At 58.6% G+C, this 20,766-nt stretch overlaps 1 protein-coding gene across 5 annotated transcripts in view; it reads right to left on the reverse strand.

Moving 5' to 3' along the window:
• WWP2 (WW domain containing E3 ubiquitin protein ligase 2) overlaps nucleotides 1-20,766 on the reverse strand; it is a 51,677-nt gene that overhangs the window by 30,588 nt on the left and 323 nt on the right. For 2 of the 5 annotated variants that reach the window (XR_011143234.1, XM_068955817.1), the window contains exons 2-6: nucleotides 17,513-17,597; nucleotides 16,310-16,457; nucleotides 15,879-15,997; nucleotides 7,026-7,163; nucleotides 5,831-5,927 (exon numbers count right to left, since the gene is read on the reverse strand). Coding sequence is in view for 3 of the 5 variants with exons in the window: in XM_068955817.1 (XP_068811918.1) it covers nucleotides 5,831-5,927; nucleotides 7,026-7,163; nucleotides 15,879-15,997; nucleotides 16,310-16,457; nucleotides 17,513-17,582 (572 nt within the window). In the remaining 2 variants the exon portion in view is untranslated. Of the gene's footprint in view, nucleotides 1-5,830; nucleotides 5,928-6,881; nucleotides 7,164-15,878; nucleotides 15,998-16,309; nucleotides 16,458-17,512; nucleotides 17,598-20,283; nucleotides 20,431-20,766 lie in introns of those variants that run through there. The other 3 variants (XR_011143233.1, XM_068955815.1, XM_068955816.1) reach the window with 2 other exon arrangements.

Raw genomic sequence — 20,766 nt, forward strand, 5'->3', positions numbered from 1 at the left:
CTGGGACAGCCTTGGTCTCTGGCCAAGGGTGGGACAAACAGCCGGAACGGACGGCAACTGAAATCATCACAGCACGAGCCTGGATCTCACCCACAAGAGCCCCAGCTCTCCACACAGGGATACTCGGCTCTCTCCAGGGATAAGAGAGGAAAGGGAACTCACCACATCTAGCCCAGACAGAGCCTCCCTGCCACCATGTCCCCGTCACTGTGCGATGACACTAATCACGCAGGCGGCTGTGGCCAGGACAGCCCGACTTCCACAGGCAAAACGCCTGCAGCACACAACCCCAGCACAGCACGAACCACCCTGGTCAAACACAGCTAAGCCTCCACATCCCCGGGCCCCTGCAAAGGCCAGAAGACATTCCAGGAAAGGCTTGGTTTTCATGCTTATTAAGAAACCTGGTAATTACTGTAAGTGGGGCAGGGCAATGTGCACAGGGCCGGAGGGAGGGAGCAGAGCGCTGCCCGCACAGCAAAGCGCTCGCTCCCCGAGGCAGGGAACGGAGAGGTGCTACTCCGAAGTGGAAAGGGCACGTTCAGCAGTGGGGCATCATGTCACACATCAGGGCAGGAACACAACTGATTGCGGGTAATCTTCTAGTTGGATTTGCTATGGGAATCTATTGACACTTGCTCCATAATTTGGGGCAGTGAGAGTCTCACGCCACCAGTGGCAAGTTTCCTTCCCAAATCTCACGGGCCAGGGAGCAGCAGCCTGGAGGCACCTCGACCGGGGTCACAGCTCCTGGGGCAATGCACAGCGCTCCCAGATGAAGCAACGATGGCAGAGGGGGTGAAAAACACAGCGATTTAAACATCGGCTTGTTCCAGCCAAGTTCTCCCCTTAAAAGGGCAAAACCCTCCAACTGTCCCTATGTCTCAGGGCCCTGCTGAGCTGCAGCTGGGAGGGGAAGGCAGCGCAGCAACAACAGGGCACAGCATCAGTCATGCCACATTCACCAGCTCCAGCGAGCCCGTGATCCCTCCCCGTTGCTCTCCTTGGGGAGCAGCTCACAATGACACTAAGCAGAGGAAGGGCTGGGACCGGGAGGAGACATGGGAAAGCAGAAGACGATTGTTGAAAATAGACCAGATATGAGCCACGGATAAGGGCAGGCAGCCCAACAGCAGAGTCTGCGAGCAGGAGCTGCGGAGACCGCTTCCCTCCAGCACAGCTCTTCCCCAGAAGGCAGCCCCAGACACGGGGTCTTCAACGCATTCCTCGCTCAGACAGTAAACACCAACCCTTCCTCCAGCCCCAGAAACCCTGCCTACCCCCAGAAAACAGCTACGTGCCGAGGGTTTGATTTGGCCGCCAAGCAACGTTGGGACTCAGAGGAGTTACAGGCACAGCGCTGGTTCCTCTCCCCACTGATGGGGAGACGTGCCCCTCACTGCCCTGGAGCTGTCTCATCAGGGCGCAGAGGCACCCCGACGTCACCTGCCTCACCAAAGCAGCTCCGCTTGCTGTGCAACAAGCCCAGCTCGGTGTTGACGGCCCCATGGCAGCAGACCAACATGCCCTGCAGCGTTCAGCATCCGGCTCAGGGTCTGGACCGCTGCACCGAGGCTGGACCGAGGGCACTGGAGCCCGCAGCAGGGACCAGCCTCCCCGGGCTCACCCTGCTGAGGCAGATCCCTGCCCCAGGCAAGCTCCGGCGGGCTGGGACACCTCCCCACAGCCCCACGCTGAGGTCAACCAGCCACCAGGCCAGAGGCAGCTTCTGCCGCGAGCGAAGGGCCGGGCGTGGGAGGCCGCGCGGCCGCCGGAGCCCAGGCTGGGAGGGAGCGGGCAGGCAGCGCTGCCAGCCAGAGCCGGCCCCGCCGAGAGCGAGCGGCCAAGGCATAGGACGGTTCTTGTCCCTGCCCTTCTCAGCACAGATGAGCTAAAAGCTGCTCAGGGAGTTTTTAGAAACCAAAACAGGATGTTTCCAGGCTGCCAGTCAGCCACATAGGGTTACTAGGCCTGAATTAGCCAGCCTGCCGCCCAGCCCAGCCCAGCCCTCCTACGAGCGCTCCCATCTGGGTATTGTCTTTTAATAGACGCATGGAACCAAACCGAGCAGGGCCACGTGACAGCGACCGGACTGGGAACAAACTCTTAAAATAGGAGCAGGGAAAAAATAAGGCAGAGTATCGATGGGAACAGACTCTAGCAGCACGCCAGGGGAAGGAGCAGAGCAGCACAGTGCAGGAGGCAGCGGGCACAAGCCCTCGTTACTCCCTTTAGACTGACGATCTCGCGCTCTGCCCCCATCACAACTCCTGGGCCAGAGGCAGAAGGACCAGACTGCACCAAAAAGGAAAGCGTCGTCAGCCAGGGTGACATAAACCTTCCGGTTTCCCCTCTTCTCCCAAGGCTGAGCCCCTGCTTTGCAAAGGCTGGTGCGGGCCAAAAGGACGTAGGGTACATTGCCTGGGCTCGTCTCTGGCTTGGACGTGAAACCCAGAAACAGCTTTCTCCTCCCAAAGCAGCGGTCCCATCCCTGTGACCCAGCGCAGGGGTGTCAGGAGAGGTGGCAATGCCAGTCTCAGCCTCACTCAACTGCAGTTGAAGGGAGATGTCCACTGCCTCAAGGGCAGCTGGGGGGCTCGGGGAGGTTCAGCTCCCACTGCCATGAGTCACCACCAGAAACACAGAGCTGAGAAATTCCTTCTGCCTCTGTGAAAAAGGGGGAGGAGGCAGCCAAGGTCCCCTGCACCCAGCTATCTTGTTTGCAAGGCAGGGAGCAGAGGTCACACGCGTTTACCAACACCTTGGAGCTAGGACTCCCAGCACGCTAGGGCCTTTGCCCTCAGGCCTTCCAGTGCAGAATATCCTTATTGCTGTCTCACTGCTGGGGCTCAGCTGTTCTCATGTGCAGCATGAATATTGACCTAGCATGGCCCTAGGAGAGGACATCCATGGCCAGAGGGCAATTCTCATCAGGCTGGCCTCACAGCCTAGTCCTATGCATGGTCTCTTTGCAGATCCCCAGCCTAGAAGCACCATGACAGATGTGAGAGACCCTGGGTTTCTGGGTATACCAGCCTTCCAGCAGTAACACAGCATCCATCTGCTCCTGTTCCCCTGAGGCTACCCCTTGAGAGACTGTATTTTTGTCTTGTATAACTCATCCTTTGAAAATAGAGCTCAAAGTCACCTGAAAACGTGCTTCAGCTCCACCCAGTTTATTCCAGTTACCCACCACTTTCCAGACTCCTCGCTGCTGATCCCGGAGATCCATTTCATGACTTGTTCTCTGAGGTCTTGAGCAAAACATCCTGGCCCTTTCCGGCCCTAGAACCTCTCCAGCAGCAGGCTGCACACTCGCTGCCCTGCACAGCCTACCTCTCCTCTCTGCGGGCCCGGAGCTGCAAACGGTAGATCACAGCTCACCTGGCCTTTTACTACTGCAGCATCACACCAGAAGCCACGTGTTCAAGGAAGTCCTGTGGCCATACGCAGGACTTTGTGGAGCAACCTAGAGCAAGGGGTTCCCACAAGGGGACCAGAGAAAACTCTGGACTGAGTGACCCAGAGGGGTGTCTTCCACCTGCCCTTAGGGATGCCCATGCCCATCACTAGCTGAGCTGTGAATTTTGGACATCAAAAAGTAGAAAAAGCGAAGCATACTACACTAGAGAAACCATGCGAGTTTGCATGAGTTTGTGACAGGTGACAGCAAAGTTTCTCATGCCCGTGGTCAGAACATAATAAGACCCATGGCTTGACAGCTTGAGTCTCCCCAGAGGCTGAGCAGCAAACCAGACTACTTTATTCCCTAGCGTCAAAAGAGGCCCCTTTGGCCACAACAAAACAAATAGGGATTGTAGCAACTCTCTCTGCACCCAAGGCCCCTGCTCTCAGCCGGAGACCTCTGGGCTCTCTATTTTCTCTTCACACAGAAGGCTGTGGAATTTCACACCCCGTCACCAAGATTAGCAGCAAATCCCAAGATGACATTTGTTCAGGAGAAGAAAGAGAAGCCCTGACCAAGCAGTTTCCCTTGAGGGGAGAGAGTAGAAATAGCTGAGGAGCAAAGAATGACCTTTTTCTTTCCATCCTGCCTATGAAGGAGTTTGCCAGCATCCATCACCAAGCCCATGAAAATAAACAGCACTCTGCATATAAACAGAGCAAATATCAAACAGCTTTCCCATGTGCACAGGCCTCCTACTCCACTCTGGAGAAGGCAGCTGCCTCTGTGGTGGGTACATACAGCAGTGCTTTGACCCATGTAACAGTACTACAAACTGTGGTATTATGTCCAGAACAACCTTAAATTCAGGTGAGTCTAGGATGAATTTACAAGTAGCTAGAAAGTTTCCCACAGCAGAAAAGCCACGGGATTTTTAATGACTGCAAGCAACGAGAGCCCACTGACGATGTCAACAGCTCAGCAACCTGCCAGCAGAAGAGATTCTACTAGCTAAGGAGCTTACGCAATTTCCACACCTGGAAGGTCTTTGAAGGTCACCTACAGAAGTGCTGTCCAGAACTCACCACACTTTGACAGGCTCATAGCTCAAGAAGATAGTAAGAGGAGAAACTACTTACAGGCAGTTGAAAAGCAATCAGGAATTCAGAAGTAAGTAGTCACACCTAGGCAGCAGGCTTAGCCTCCTAAGCTAGAACTTCCCTTACAGGCTTTCTAGCACATACTGATAGCTGCCAACTCCCATCAAGACACTGAGCATGCATCTCATCTGTGAAAAGGCTTCTATGCTCGGACAGTAGGAATCAAGAGGAGCAGCCACAGTAAAAGGGCACAAACTACCTTCAGCAATCTGTATCTAATTTCTTGCCCCACTCCTTCCTCAGGTGAGGCACAAACACGATAGGAATGAGGTCACTTTTTAGAGAGGAAAACATTTCTTCCCTTCACTCTTCTCTTGTATGTGCCTGGCAGATCAAGAAGGAGCAGAAGAGCTCAAAGCATAGGGCTCACTGCCGAGAATGCCCCTAAACGTCGAGCCTGCAGGCTGTGCAGAATCTCTCTTATCAGCCAAGGCTGCAGGCTCCCTCTCTACAGACACAATTCTAACCAGAACATCTGGATAGGCTGCTGGGCCACTGCCATGCTCTGGAAATATAAATAGGTGTTAAATTCAACTCCATGTTGACAGCGTGACACGTCTCTCAATAACCACAGCTCCAAAAGGAGCAGCTCTGAGCCACTCCAGCCCAGCAAGAAGGCAAGGAAGGGCACTGTGCCAAGCACAGGATGGCTTGGTGCCCAAGCATCTCATTTTCTTTGGAATTAGCTGTCATTTCCCTGTAGCTCTGCTTGCGTTGCTTCTCCTACCCTCCTTAGGCCTTCTGAAGCGCTCCCACTGTGACCACTGCCAGGATGGGCACTCTGCTTCCCGACCTGGCCCAGCACCTGGCTAGGGCTGTGCTCAAGGCAAGAGAGGTGTGGTCCATATAATCCTGAGGAGCCAGCTGAAGGGAGTCTATGCAGACAAGGCCCTTTGCTTGTTGACCTGACTAGTCACAGCCTTCTGCATGCATCCCTGACACCATTCCTTCAGCTGCCAGTAGAGCACCTGGTGGAAACTGTCCCAGCTATCACAGACCTGACACTCTCTGAGAAATGAAACACTCCAAGAGGCTCAGACAAGCTGCACCACAGCTGAATGACCATGGTGCACCTTTCAGCTCTGCTGTCTGCTACCACACCCCTTCTCCAAGTCTTCTACAGGCTGCTTTGTCGTGAGCTCACTGAGAGATCCAGAGTGGTATCCACTGTAAAAGGACCACTGAGACGCTACTTAGCTACCTCACGCGCTCAATAATCACCCACTAAGGGACTGAGAGGTGCTGCCAAGCAAGGGACCCTTACCTTGATCTGCTTCCAAAGCAGTTCGTACTGGAAGGCTGGTGTCTGCTCTCTGTGGCTGCAGCCATGCTGATGGGTTCCTGTCCAGTCACCTGAGGCCCTGAATGGTTGAAGAAGAAGAGGGTGAGGAAAGAGACTAAGGCACCTACTAGTTCCAGCCTCCTTCCTTCCAGGAAAGAGACACAAAGGCACAAAAGCCCAATGTTCAGGACAGATCTGCCAGCCCTCTACGCTCAAATCCAGGGGAAGCATCTGCTTGCAAGAGTTTGCACAGCACCTTTGCATCTGGCAAAGCCCCTTGAGTGTCCCATTTTCCAAAGTCATGAGCAAGCAGCAGAGAGGGGAGAGCGGGAGCTGTGCTGGTTGCTACCATGTGGCTCTGCTAGCGTAGCCAGAGTCAGAACCACAAACACCAACGTCCAGCAGAGCTCCCAGCCTGGGCTCTCTGCACACTCAGCCCCGTTAGAGCAACATGCTCCGCGTTGAACCCCCTTCCCCCAGGTAGGGGTGCTCTCATCTCGCACTGACATGCGATGGTGTAGCCCATTCCACAGTGCCTCATGTGGCTCTGAACACTAGGGAAAGGCAAAAACAGCCCTTCAGAGAACTAGCAGTATCAGGAGAGCAGCCTCGTTGAAGGCTCCCAGATTTCACAGGCCTGAACTCCCACCTAGGAAGGGAAGGAGCTGAGGGAAACCAATACACCAGTCACTACCCAACATGAGCTGAATCTTTCATTGCTCACTCCTCGGGAGGCCTCGACCAGTCAGACATCAGTCTGCCTCCCTGCATGCATTTCGCCACAGGGAGCTCCCGATCTGAGCAGCTTAAATACAGAAGACACGTCCCAGGCCCAACACAGGGAAGCTAGGGAAGGAGCAAAGTCACTCAGGCAGCTTGCGGAGGGCCTGGAAAACGGCCACTCCTTTCATATCAGCAGGGGGGCACTGACAGGATCACACTCCTGCCACCACTCCTGTCCCACCACGCATTCGCTGCCACGGAAGTCCGTGAGCAAGCCTGCAGTTGGGATAGGCAGGGGCCGGAGCCTTACCTGGGAGAGGAGGTGGCTGCTGGCACTCGGATGTTTGCTCAGAGGTCCTTAGGGCTGTGATCTCAGCCCCACTCCTCTCCCTGCCGGTGCTCACCGCCTCGTGCTCAGAGTTGCTGCATGCATGCGGAGATGGGCGGCACTCACCCTCTGTCACGGCACTGCCATTAGGCAGACTTCCCAGATCAACAGCAGGCCCGTCCAGGAAAATCGTCAGCTCTCCGCCGGAGACAACACTGCCTTTGTTCTCAGTTTGCAGGTTCAGGGTCAGCTGCCTGTTCTCCACTGTGGGAGATGAGGGGACATGGAGAAAGAGACCAAGCAGTCACCACGAGTGAAGGCAACTGCTATGGAGGAAGGCTTCACGATCCCCAGCTCCCCCATGGGACCTCAGTCTCCTGGCTCTCACCAGCGGACTGAGGCCCTCTCCCACAAAGGACAACATGTCCACTTCCTCTAGGATCACGCACCTCAGTGAGGCGCTGTAGACATTGGCCCAGCACCTACACACACGTAAGCAGCACTGTCAGGGAGCAGCCTGGTGAGCTACACCGACTGCCAAGGACCTTCCTTCGCTACCCACCGCTCACCGAGATGAGTGGCCACCCCCTCCCATCACAGGGGTGTAACTACCCTGCGGGCCTGGGCAGCGACACAGCCAAGACCACAGTCACTCACAGCAGACCAGGTCCAGATGCTGGGGCCGTAAGGAGATCGCAGAAAGAAAGGTGAGATACTCAGCTGGTTTGATATAAGAAGCAGGGCAGGAAGGGTCCTGCACTGAGGACAAACTCCAGCAGACACCTGGGACACGAAGCAGACAGCTCCATGCCAGAGGGCAACTGAAGCCCTGGCTTGCTGCAGTGCAAGAGCAGATAGCATCTTTCAGAATCAGGGAATACCTTTTCCCCACCCAGAAAACCCAGACAAGCAACACAAGGAAACCCCGTTGACTTCCCTCCATCCACATTCCTCGTGTATCTGCTCCCTGAGCGCAATAGGCACACGAGCTGCCCCAGACACGCACACGGCATGCTCCAGTGAAGCACCGCGCTGCCTGCGCAGAAGCTTCAGCGGGTGGCATGGGCTGGAAGGGGCTGTGAAGCCCAGCTGTCCCCTGGAGACAGCAAAAAAACACCAGCTTCGCTTCTGCTCCCTCGTGAGCCAGTTTGGCTCCCGGCAGCTTAACGAGACTTTGCCAGCCACAGCTCTGCATGCAGACGGGCACCGCGGCTTTGCCCAGCGGTAACCACCCCGGGAACACAATTCGCCATTCTTCCCTCGCAGACAGAGCGGCAGCCTACAGCGGCGGGGGAAAGGAAGCCCGTCAGCTAAACGGCACCGCGAGCTGAGGCAGGGAGCAGGGGCCGGCAGCCGCCGAGCGCTCACCGGCACCTCCGGGAAGCAGAGCCTGCCCCGTTTCACGGACGCGAGCGTGCGGCAGCCGCGGCTCTGCCTCCCGCGACGGACACCTGCCACGCTTCCAGCCCCTCCAGGGCCCCCCGCCAGCTTCCTGCTTTACACGGGCGGCGGCAAGACGCATCCCCGGCGCCGGCGGGAAGCGAGGGGCTCCCAGCACAGCCAAAGGGGCTGCCCACCAGCCCTCTCCAGTGGCGCCCTCCAGCCCTGCCGTGGCCTGCAGCCTCTCCCCCGCAAACCCTCCTCCTGCAGAGCTGCTCTGGGAAGCGGCCCCGCATCCCCAGGAGCAATGGGAGAAGCACCAGGCCCTAGGTGCCCGTGGCCAGGCTGGGCTCTAACGCAGCTGCAGCAATGCCCTGCTGGAGCCAGCAGGACTGAAACACCCAGCTCCACCACCAAAGGCCAGAAGAATTTGGCTTCCCCAGCCTGGGACACCAGCCCAGACGCTTCCTGACTCATTTGCTCAAATAATATTTTTATTATACACAGATTGCTCATGACACAACGGCACCATTTTCTAGTAACCTGTTTTGTCCCAAGCAACCATGGGGATGGAGCGCAGGACCTGCCAGTGGGAGCAGCCTGGCAGGATGAGGGGAACATGCTCCCCGCAGACCCCCTCAACCCATCTCCAGCTCGTGGGTGAGGCTCAAAAGCACGGCAAAAGCTTTGCAACTGCAATCCAAACGGTGCCTACGGCTCCTGGCTACCAGCTCAGCGCAGCCCAGCGTGCTGCGCTGGCAGCTCGTGCCGCAGCTCCGGGCAGGGAGCGCTCCCCTCGCCGCTCCACGCTCCTGCCCTGCCCCAGGCTGGGGCTCCCGGGCCAGCCGCGTCCGCTGGGCACACACACCGCCCAACGCGCCGGAGAGCCGCCAGCGTAGCCCGTTGCACACAACTGGGGCTGGGGTTAAGCTGCAGAGACCACGGTGCCATTGAGGGACTGGGAGGAAGCTGCCACTGGCCTGGCCGTTGCCAGAAGCAGCCTTGCACCCTTCGCCCAGGCCCAGAGAGCAGCTCCTTCCTTCCTGGCAGCAGCTGCTCCTTCCCCAGCAGGAACAGCCGCCAGCCATCGGCCCGCGGTCCCCACCAGCTCGGCACACGCAGGAGGATGCTCCCAGCGCTGCTCTGCAAGGGCTGACACCAGCGCCAGCTCGGGGACAACCGAGGCAGAAGGGCAGAGCTGTTTCACCTGGCCACATTCAACCGGAGGGCCGAGAGCCAGGGCTTCACAGGGCTTAGCCAGAGGCAGCCCCTGGTCAGGAGGGGAGCCCCCGCGAGGAGGTGGCAGGGGAGGGGGCACTGGCCAAGAGAAGGACAGCGCAAACCCAGACCGGCCACTGGGAAGGGAAACAAACGGGACAGAGAACAGGATGGAGCGCGCAGTCGGTCCCAGCACTCCCGCCGGGAGCGCGCACTGGCATCGCACGGAGAGGTCCCCAGCACGCCCCAGGCTGCGCCCTGCGAGCAAGGGCCATCTCCATGCTTTCCAAACGCCTGCCTGCAGTCAACCGGCTGCACAGCGCTGTCTGCGAACGACTGGCCCCAGGCACAAGGACAACGCCAAGCCGCTTCCAACCCAGTACCCTGCAGCGGGGCCAAGAGCTGAGCACAGACCTGCCCGCAGCTGGTGGCTATCGCCTGTCCCGACCTCGCCGGGGCTGCCGGCCGTAGGCCTGGCCACACGCGGTGTTCAACAGGTCCCCCGAAGCCCAGCTTTCCGGGGCTTGCAGTGAAGACAGGGCTGCAGAACAAGCTGCGCTCCTGGATCCTGCAAAGGTGCCCCAAGTTTTCGGTCCCCTGCAGCTAGATGCCCTCAGTGCCCGGGGTCCTGCCCTCCCAGCGGGGGCACGGCAGGAGGACACGCTCACGCCGGCCAGGCAGGGGCAGCAGCCCAGACCCCTCTGCTGCTCGTTACCTGCCCATCATCACGCAAGGAATCTCACTTAAAGGTGCATCTGCTTAAAGGTATTATTGTCAATGCGCTCCCAAAGGGAGCTGGTCTCACAGACTGTTTTGAGAGCCTGAGAGAGAAGATGCTACTGAACGTGGCCAAGCACCAGAGCAAATCCAGACCCTGTTTTCCCCTGGCTGCTCTGAGCCATAATAATTTGTGTTTCCTCTGAGCCACGCGGAAGTCGTGCCCGCACGCTCCGGGGGTCCTCTCCATCCCCCCTCGGCGAGCGGCCGGCAGCCGAGCGCGCGCCGCTCGCCCTGCCGGAGCGGCACAGACCCTCATTGTGAAGGCTCCCAGCCTAAGGGGGAAGGCAGCGCGGTAGCAAAGACAAGGTGTCTCCAAGTGGAGGATGTGAACATGAACCTCCCAGCCGGCTTCCTTCTCCCCCTCTCCACCCCCTTCAGCTTTTATAAAGAAAATAAACACTAGCAGAACCTTCCATTCACTGTCCCCATCCAGCTCGCAGGACGCACAAAGGGACATTGCTATTGCACCAACAGAGGGTCCCCTGAACGGCTGCGCACAAAGGCTGCCTGTGTCTCACAAGCAGCCAGAATGTCAGAGGGATTATTATTATTTTGGGAGGGGGTCGGGGGGTGATTTGGTCCTGAATAAGGTCTCAGTTCAGCTACTTCCAGTGCCCTGCACACAGCATCAGAGCTCCCATTTAGCGGAGGCGAGCTGGAATTCCCACACAGCCCATTAAGCGGATTTACAGTTCCACGAAGTAAGGCTGGTAGCAGCAAGCGCAATAAAGGCTCCAGGCTGAGCTCAAACCCCCCGGGACCTCCCGTAACCGCACACGTCTGACATGGCTCATTGGCACAAGCATCACAAAACTGCAGCGTGGGGAGGGGGGCAGGCCCTCTGCCTCTTCCCTGGGTGTGGTGGCTCCGTCTTCTCACACGTGGATGGAAAGATTTCCAGACAGATGGCCTGAGCTTCCCACCCTTTCAATTTTTAAGACCCTCTTTGCACAGTTCCACTGGATGTATAGACCAGTTGCAACTCAAATGGCTCCATGCAACCAAAGCTGTATCCACCATCACTCCTCAAGGAAAGCCCTCCGCGGAGCAGCCAGGACTGCCATTTATTCCCACAGAAGATGAGCAGATCCTCTGGACACCACAACCACAGGCTCCACTCAGCAACCTATTTGCCCTGATTGATCCAGCAGAAGAATCAAATCCCAAAGCCAAAGCCCTCCCTTGAAAGCGCCCTGGCACGAGACAGAAAGGCAGGGCAACAAATAACTTCCGTGGCGGCTGCTCTCAGGCATGGTGGGAGCACCCAGACATGCTGGCTTCCCCACCAGTCACAGGTGTCCCTGTGCCACCCCACAACACGTGGCAGCCCAGCAGGCAGCAGAACGCACAGAACTCACCTCCCTGGTGCTTGGCAGGTGAAGACTGGCTGAAGTTTTGGGCACACCCGCGGCCAAAGGATGACTCCACACTGTGCCCATGATCCCTCTGAGAAGAGGGGGTAGAATAAGACCTTCCATAGCTATCCATAAGCCAAGGAGCAATCCAGAGTTTAGGGAAAGGGTTGATCCTTACTCTCCCAGGCAGCAGGAAGATTTGCCCTGCCACTGAGCCAGTCTTCGACGCCAGCACCACGGGATGGCGCAAGCAGCAGGGCCACGCTTCAGCTGGGTGCTCCATCCTGCAGCCAGAGTAGCTGAGTTGGGGAGAAGTGAAAGGGCAGTGTGTCACGCTGGAGAGGCTGCTCTGAACCGAGGGACCGCAGGCGGCTTAAAAATAGCTGTGTCCCAATCCACTTATCGTAACTGCTAGGTAGCACAACCAGGAGGACCTCAGACTTCTGCTTCTTTCCTCTGAACCATCACAGCCTTGTGAGCAAAGACAAGATGAAAAGAGAAAGCCAAAGAGCCCGCTCTCTCTGACTGGGGGCAGCTAGCTGTCTGCAGAACAGGGCGCCGGCAGGGACTGCAGCCAAAGGACCCTATGTACTCGCTGGCTTGGGAGCAGAGGACAGCCTCCCATCCAAAGAGAGTCTGGTGCCAGCCAGGGCACAACGCAGGAGACAAGGGGACAGCGTTGGTGGTCACAGTCCCATCAGCAGTGCTGGACACTCAGAACACAACACCCGGAAGGTGACCCGGAGCGGGCACAGTCCAGCCCCACACCACGACATACCAGCTTGCAACAACCCCTTTCACAGGACTATCGCACAGCCACCGACAGAGCCAGCTTATTCAACGCTCGTTTCAGCTAGTCTGTGTATTTGCTTTCATGATTCCTTGCTAGAAGACTCTTGCTTTTGTACCGTGCAGCAGAGCTCCTTTGACAGCACATTCATGAAGCGGGGTCAGCTGCAGCTTTCCAGAGGTTTGGGGGTTTGTTGCTGGCTTCCTGAAAGGATTCCTCAAGGCCGCGGCTCCAGCAGCTCTGCCTGAGGTGCAGCAGAATGGAAAGAAAAGGCTTTGCAGGATCTGTAAAATCTTGGCATATGGTGCCACTCAAGAAACAGGAGCCTGTTGATGTAACTTGCAACCCGAGCAGCAAGTAATAAAAGCCAGCGCTTTCATTTGCAAGCTGCAGCCTGGCTCATTCCTATCACTCCAAAGCCTGCGCTGACATCCATTGCTCAGCAGACAGGGGGACTAGCAAAAACCAGCATGGCCCAGTATCAGCTTCCACGCAGACTGTACTGTGAGGCCGCCCAGGGACGCTCCTCCTGCCTCGCACGACGCCTGCACCGAGGAGCTCCGGGAGCCTCAGAACAAAGAGTTTCTTCTGCAGCGCACAGCGGCAGAGGCCCAGGGCAGGGGGCTGTGCCATTGTAAATTAGCTGTTTTAAAGGAGCCCTGGGAGCAGCTCCATAGAAAATGAGTTAGAGCCTTCTATGATTAAGCCCATTCTTACCCACCTCTCTGTCTCCCTGTCCAATCCCCCTGTCTGAAACTGGGAGGGTGCTACCTTGCCAGAAAAGAGGCTGCGTAGAGGGCCTTGGAGATGGCTGCCAAGGCAATGGGAAAGGCAGCAAGTCTGAAAGCAAGGCTTGACCCTTTTGGAGCGGGAGCTCATTTCTGACAGCTGGGGCTATAAGCTCTCTGTCCTCCTGAGAGCTCAGGCCTGACTGGGTCCTGAGCTGCTGAGCCCTTTTTCTGGGCTCCGGAGCCAAGACTCTTCCACCTGAAGCAAAGCATGTTTGGCAGAAGGACCAGGAGAAGGAGCAGAGGGAGCTATAGCTTCACTCTGGCAAGCAGGAGCCCTACATACATCGCCACGGGCATCACTGGAGAAGGAAAGAGAACACCAGCCCTGCCGGAAAACACCCATCTGCACAAACACAGAAGGGCCAGAACAATTCTACCATACCAAGTAAAACAACTACAGAAATCCAAACAAAAGGTCACAGCTATACTCACTTATCAGTAACTTAGAGAAAACCTTAGTAAAACCAACTAATCTAGAAAGTGGGTCTGCTGCCAGCTAAGAACAGTCCTTGGGGGAGAAGTGCTCCTGCTAAGCACTTCCCAGGAGGGAGATGCTCACTGCCAGGGTCTCCACAAGTGGCGGAGAGCACGCTCCTTTGAGCACCTTCTCCCAGGCAGAGGGTCACTGGGCTGGATTACAACACTACCTGTCCAGCTCTGGAACGGCTGAAAAGCCCAGGGGGGCTGAGCGCACACGGGTCCTCCTGCAGGGAGTCACGGGGGGAAAAGAGGGGGACACACAGCTGGCCACTTCCCCCACAAGGTTCCAGAACAGCCTCCTTCATCTCAGCCTAGGAACTAGAGTAACTGTGGTCTGTGGGAGTCTCAGACCCACTGGCAGGTATCCCCACCCTCCCTCGAGAGGCAGCTTGAAATCCCAAATCTGCTTCGCGGATTTGTGTGACCTGGCCACTTCCAGCAAGCCCAGGGGAATGGGCATGGGGTAGAGGTGGTGTGCCGAAGGAACGGCCTCTGAGCTCGCCATCTCTCAACAGGCGTGACAGGACGCTGGAGCCAGAGGCACAGCAGGCAGGATGCATGGAGGACCCCTTCCAGGGAGAGGTCTCCAAGCCCCCTTGGAGATGCAGGCTCTCAGCTCCCACAGAGCTTCGGAGGAACTGCAACAATCCCTGCCCCAGGGGACGAACACAGAGCTGAGGCTGGAACAAAGCCACGAAGGCCAAGAGCAGCAAGTCAGCATCTCAGAGAAGAGGAGGGAGAGGATCCCAGGCGAGACGAGACGGCGAGTAAGAGCGCGCGGCTCGCCAAAGACACGACAGCTCAGGAGCACGAGCTGCTCCCGCCTCGCAGCAGCACCTTCCCAGCTGCGCAGGGCTCTGCAGCTTTAAGAATCCTCCCCTCCCAGCCCACAGTGTCAAGGAAAAATCTGACACGTTTTTTCTGGTGCATGTTAACGGACAAGCTAGAACAGCCAGTTGCCTTTTCCATTCATTTTCCACATGGCCCCCCGGGACGCCTGCTAATGAAAGAGCCAATTGTGCCCTTGCTGCCGGGAGCGGGCAGGTAGGGCGGGAGCAGGCGGCAGCACCGGCAACGCGAGCACGGCACTTGTGCATGGCTCGGGGAGAAGGGGCAGAGCGCCCCGAGGCTGACCGGAGCAGGACCTGCCAGGACAGGCGGCCTCAGCTCCGCACGCTCGGGGGATAACGCTGCAAGCCGCCTTCCTCAGAGAGAGCCCAAGTGGCAGGCAGCCCACCCCCTACCTACCCAGAGGCGGACGTCCGCGTCCTCGTGGACTCTGCGATGCGAGAGCAGCGAGAGCTCCCCGCACAAGCCAGTCTGCTGAGGGGCAGCTCTTAGGCGAGGAGCCCGTAACCACGCTGGTCCCAAGAAGCCCGCGGCATCGAGGATAGCTTGCCGTCTGCCCCAAGGACGCGCAGGGCCCCAGGGAAGGCAACCTGCCCATCCCAGGGGCACACCGGGGACACCACCGCGGTTTCACAGCCTGTAGCTGGCAGTGCCAGGGGAAGCAACTCACCCCATCCCCTGGCACAGGGGAGAGTCTGAACCAGCCCCGTATCCCTCCGGTGCACAGGAGGCCCCTCTCCCCTCTCAATACCAGGTCTGTCTTTTGCGAGTGGCTGAGCTTTGCTTGGAAAAGAGAGAACAAGCTTTTTCCTGCCCTGCGCAGCCACGTGCGCGGCCCGAGCCCTGAATGGAGGCCTTTATGTAGTAGCTGCCGCCACGGGCCACACTCTGATGACCACAAATGGCAGCAAATAGCTGAGGGGTTTGTGTTTCCGTGCAGGCTGTGGCACCCTGGCTAATTAAGGTATGGCTTCCGTCACGCTGCAGCCCCCCACGCCTGACAGGCTGGCCCAGCTCGCACAATGTTGCCTTGTTCTCTCCCGGGGCCAGGGACTGAGCAGGGAACTGCTCCAGCCAGTTACTCCTTTCTCCGCCACACACCTTTTGGGGAAGGAAATCCTGCAGGACCACCGCGGAGGACAGGGGTGCAGCGTGCCCAGGGCAGCCCACCACGGGCCAGCAGCGCCCCACCAAGCTGGCACCTCACCCAAGCGTTCTGCCAGCCCCCGTGAGCAGCGGTGACCCTAGCCCGGAGAGCCGCCTCTCTGCCCTCTGCGCAGGGGACGGGACACGGGGCAGAGGCCAAGAGGGAGCCACGGCGAGGGCTCGTACATACGTTTCCCGCCGTTCTTCAGCAGGTTCCAGAGGCTGACGGAGGCCCTGCCCAGCAGCTCGTTCCTCAGGGTATGGCAGCTCCACACCTTCAGGTCCAGGTGACTCTGAGCCGTGACATTCCTGCAGAGAGAGCGCAAAGGGGGCGGTCAGCGCGGCCTCGGCCGTTCTCCACTCTCGGGGAACGGGCAGCACCAGGCCTGCAAGGAGCAGGGAGCAGAGGGACCAGGGCAACGCCACAGGGTGAAGGGAGAGTGCCCTCCCACCACCTCGCTAGCCTGCCTGTCCCTCACGGTGTCTGTCTGGAGGCAAATCTCTCTCACATCTGAGCATCCCCACCCAACGGCCGCTGTCTGGTCCCCCCCAACGAGCCGCACCAGGGCCAGCTCAGGCACGCTGCTGCCAGCCCCGCGTCTGGGGGTCACGGGCACTTACAAGACGAGGATCTCGTTCCACAGCACCTCAGAGCTCCCGATCTGCTTCCCTGTCTTCTTGGTCTCACTGGGAAGTCCATCACCCACCACCTCCACATAGCAGTTCATCCGCGGCTGGCGGCTGTGTGCCTTGGGCTTCACAGACACAACTGGGCAGAGGGGACAGGCACGGGGTCAGGCGGCGGCAGGGGAGCCTCTGTCCCTGTCCCAGGGCAGGGCCACACACCCCTGCCCCACGCCTGCCAGCGTGGGGGGCCACGGGGCACCACAGCAGCAAGGAGTCAACCTGCTTTTGGAAAAGGGGGAGCAGGAAGCAATTCTCCCGATGGCAGCAGTGGCTGGATCCAGGTGCTCCCAGGCACCGACTCCTGCACGCTGCCTTCCTCTGGCCCCACGCCTCCCACGAACGCGCCGGGGAGAACGGGGGTTCTCCACAGCAACTAGGAGAGAGGCGCCCACTCAGGTGAGCCTCCAAGTCTCCCAGGAGGGACGCAATGTGCTCCCGAAGGGCAAGGCAACACTCCAGCAGAGAAGGACTGTGCAAGGCAGAGCTGGGGACGCAGCTCTGGCCTTCTGGAGCCATCTCGTGGCCATGGGAGCACAAACATGGCCCCAGCAGAGCTACAGAGCAACAGCCCAACAGCCAGCAAAGTAAAGAGGAGGAGGTGTTGCTCAGCAGACAGCCACTCTGCTTCTCAACGGCTTCCAGCGCCAGGGACACCCAGAGAGGGCTCTGGAGCTTCCACGTGGAAGAAGGCCAAGATCACGGTGTCCTTCCTCTGTCACCCTCGGTGGCTCCGGCACTACCCTCAGCATGAGGCCAGGATGGGCAGCTGGAATGCCATTTCCCTAGATAAACCTCTTCCAAGGTCGGAGACCCTGCCCCAGCTGCCACGTGCCCAGGGCTGTGATCCACGTGCTGATAAGGGCTGCCGGTTCCTCGGACCCCAGGAAGCTCACTATTTCTCCATCAGGATGGAGCATCCGACTGCAGAGGTGGTGCTGGCTTTCCCCAGCACCCAGTCCCTCCCCAGGAAGGTCTCCCACACCCAGGGAGAGCACAGGCCCGGGAACATCTCCTCCCTTCAGGAGCTGCTGGCTGCCGAGGCCAGCACGGAGGAATCCAGGACCAGATGCACTCGAAAATCCACATTCCCGGACGCTGGGCTCCCGGCCCCACCTCCAGCGATGCAGCAGGACCCACCTTTCACGGAGAGCTGGGACTTCTCGCAGGGCAGCCCTGCCCTGGCCCTGCTGGAACTCGCAGAGGCCATGGCATCACCGACGGGCTGGAAAGCAGAGAGACATGAGACACCTCAGCACCTCCGCCATCGAAGGGAGGAAGTCGAGGCTGCGTGGGGCCCCAGGGTCAGGGCTGCTCCGGGCCTCGCTGTGGCCCACGTATTAGGATGAGCGACACAGACGGCACGGGGTTCAGCGATGAACAGCGGCGGCCCATGCTGGGAGGTGCCGCACTGAGAAGGTTTGCAGATGCCCTCGGTGCTGCCTGTTGCTCACAGGGCAGCGGGAGGGGGCCAGTTCCTCCCGGGCGCATCCAAAGGCTTTGCTGCCACGTCAGCGCCACACCGACTCCAGCTCAGAAGGCCTCGCAGACCGCCTGGGACACCCTTGGCACACATGCAAATAGCTAATAAACACACGTTGCCTCTCGCTCCTGTTAAACGTTAACTGTGTACCACAGATGGAAGTAAAGCTGTGCCCTGCAGAGAGAAACCCCTCTCTCAACAGCACCCACGAGGCCTCAAGAGAGCCGGGCCAGCCAGGGGGAGCCCTTGGGGACAGCACCCCACAGGTGCTCTCTGGGCACTGCATTGGAGCAGCTCTAGCTCCCCACGATCCAAAGGTCATTGCTGATCACGACCAGCACGAAGACAGAGCAGTCTCCAAAGCACTAGGAAGATATGACGTCCACCCCGTGCTGCTGAGTAACAATACGGGTCCACAAGCAGTCTGCGCGGCCTCAGCCAATGCATCCTTTGGAAGGAACAAGTCAGGAACACTGCGGTAGAAGAGAGGAAGCTCCGGTCACACTATGGGAAAGTAGCCACATCCCTTGAGGACAGGCCAGGTCATTTCCTGGTGGCAAAATTTCACAGAAAAAAAAAACCTAAAACCCTGCAGCGCAGCAGCTAAGCGATGGGAACCACAGCTGCTCTCAACTGCTGCAAAGGATCACGCTGCAGCACAGGAAACTGGGGCCTCCAGCTTCTCAAGCACTCACCACTTCCTCACTTTCTCGGGCACAATGACTGTCACTGCAGCCGCAGCGCTTCACCCTGCCCCTGCACCACCTGCGCACCTCGCCTCTGAGACGCCTGCCCGGGGCTGGGAGCGGGCAGCGCGTGGCTGGGCAGGAAGGGGACTTGGGATGGCCAGGGACGCAGCAGAACACGTGGCTGCGCCTCTGCCGAAACAACCGACAACAAAGCAGAAGTACAGTCATGCAGCATGCACAAGCACGAGTTGTTTGGTTTGGGCCCAAGAGAGTAGGCTATTGATTCCCACCATCTTCCTGAGCCTGCAGACAGCAGTCATCCTTTACGCACTTCACAGGCAGAAGAGCTAGAGGGGACCTGCTGAATCCAGACTAACACAATCCTGTGGCAGAGAAGCGGCGCCTGCAGTAAATTCCAAGGTCACAGACCACAGGGGCCTGCCCACATAAACACCCGACACAACAGGACGGATGGAGGCGCTCGCTGGTTATTCCCCGGGCAGATGTGAACACAAGAGTCTCAATTCTGTTGCCTGGGGCAGCAGTGAGAGCTCAGACTGAGTCAAACCCGATCGCCCTCCCAACCCTGCGAAGCCGAAAGCACGCCTCCTGACCAGCTCTGGATTCGAGTCCCCGCCAGCCTCTCCATCCTACCTCCACCCTGATGATCACGAGCCCTCAGGAAAAAGTACAAAAAGGGGAAAGACAGCACATTTCCACTTCCAGCTCTCTGCCAGCTTCTCTGCTGCACAGGAGTCTTTCCTTCCCCGTCCACTCCGCGCCCAGCCATCGCCCCCTCCACGTTGCAAAGGCTCTCCAAGCGTTGCCTTCCTGCTGGAGAAACCACCACAGCACAACCCACAACCCCTTGGGGCTAGCGGAGTCGGCCAGGCCACCAAACCCAGGCCCTTGCTCTACCTTAGCAGGCTCCACCTCAAAGCCTGACCAGTCCCTTTTAAACCTCCTTTTGTAGTAGAACCGAGTCGTCACTCTCCATCCCCTTCTGTGTGCCACCCCAGCAGGAAATCGCCTTCCTGAGCACGGCAAACCAGAACGGCACACCGTACGCCAGCTGAGGCCTCGCCAGGGCCTTGCACAGTCCCCGTTTCTGCCTGGGAAAGCTCTGATATCAGACTTGCCGCTTTCTTGGCTCTGTCAGATTGGTGGGTCAAGGCTTGCTAATGCATGCCTGTCCCTTCCCCCTCACTCCCAACGGATAAGAATTTACTTGTGGAAGGAGGTCTTTTTATGAAGCTAATTGCATTTGCTATTATTACAGTTATTCCTACTCCAATTACTCTGCCCACAGATCACCCTGTCCTTCCCTTAGGATATCGTTATTCCTCGTGTTTGCTGCGAGTCCCCACCTCTGCATTACCAGCTTATTTCATTAGTGCCGTTCGCAAGGACCACAAAAACCAGCCAGACTCATGTGCCCTTCCCAAACAGCCACCGCCTGCAACCAGATACGGGGCTAGAGGGACCTGCGAGCCTGCCCTGTAGGGCATTTCTTACATTAATATTAGCGGTCTGGCCCTCAAAGTTACTATTACCCAGGGCTCATTCCCCTCTAGCAGGAATCTGGATCCCCATTCCTCCCCCCATAAACACAGGCCCTGTTTCTGCTCTCCCCCCCCCCCCACCCCACGCCAGCCCGTCCCGGCGCCAGCTCGCCCCGAGCTGAACTCCGCCAGAGTTCAGGAGGGCAATCTGGCAGCGTTAACCGCTTGCAGTTTCACCTCCCGCGCAGGGATCGCCCCTCGCCAGCCGGTGCTGTCGCCACGCCGGAGCGCGCAGGGCCGACGGCCGGAGCCCCCAGGCCATCGCCCACATATGGCGACGACAAACCCGCCGCCCGTTTGGGCTATGCCTCCTTCTTCTTTTTCCCTTTCTCTCCCCCCCCCTTTTTTTTTTTTTTTTGTTTTAATCTCGACTCTTTCCCCCACTTTCTCCTTCCCGGCTCGTGCACCGCCCCTCGCTCCCGTCTCCCTTCCGCGTCCAGCTCCCCTCCGCTCGGCCCCGGCGCCCCCCGTCTCCTCTCGCGCCCTCCCTGAAGCACGTCGGGAGCTTTTCCCCGCGCGCTTCCCCCGGACACCGCTGGCCCCGCTGCACCGCGGGGCGGCACCGGCTCCGGTACCGGTACCGGCACCCTCAGCCGCCTCCGCGGGCACCGGGGCCCCGCCGGTGAGCCCCGACCGGCCCCCCGGGGAGGCCGGACGCGC

Source organism: Struthio camelus, chromosome 10 (genome assembly GCF_040807025.1).
Source record: "Struthio camelus isolate bStrCam1 chromosome 10, bStrCam1.hap1, whole genome shotgun sequence".
Classification (NCBI taxonomy): Eukaryota; Metazoa; Chordata; class Aves; order Struthioniformes; family Struthionidae; genus Struthio; species Struthio camelus.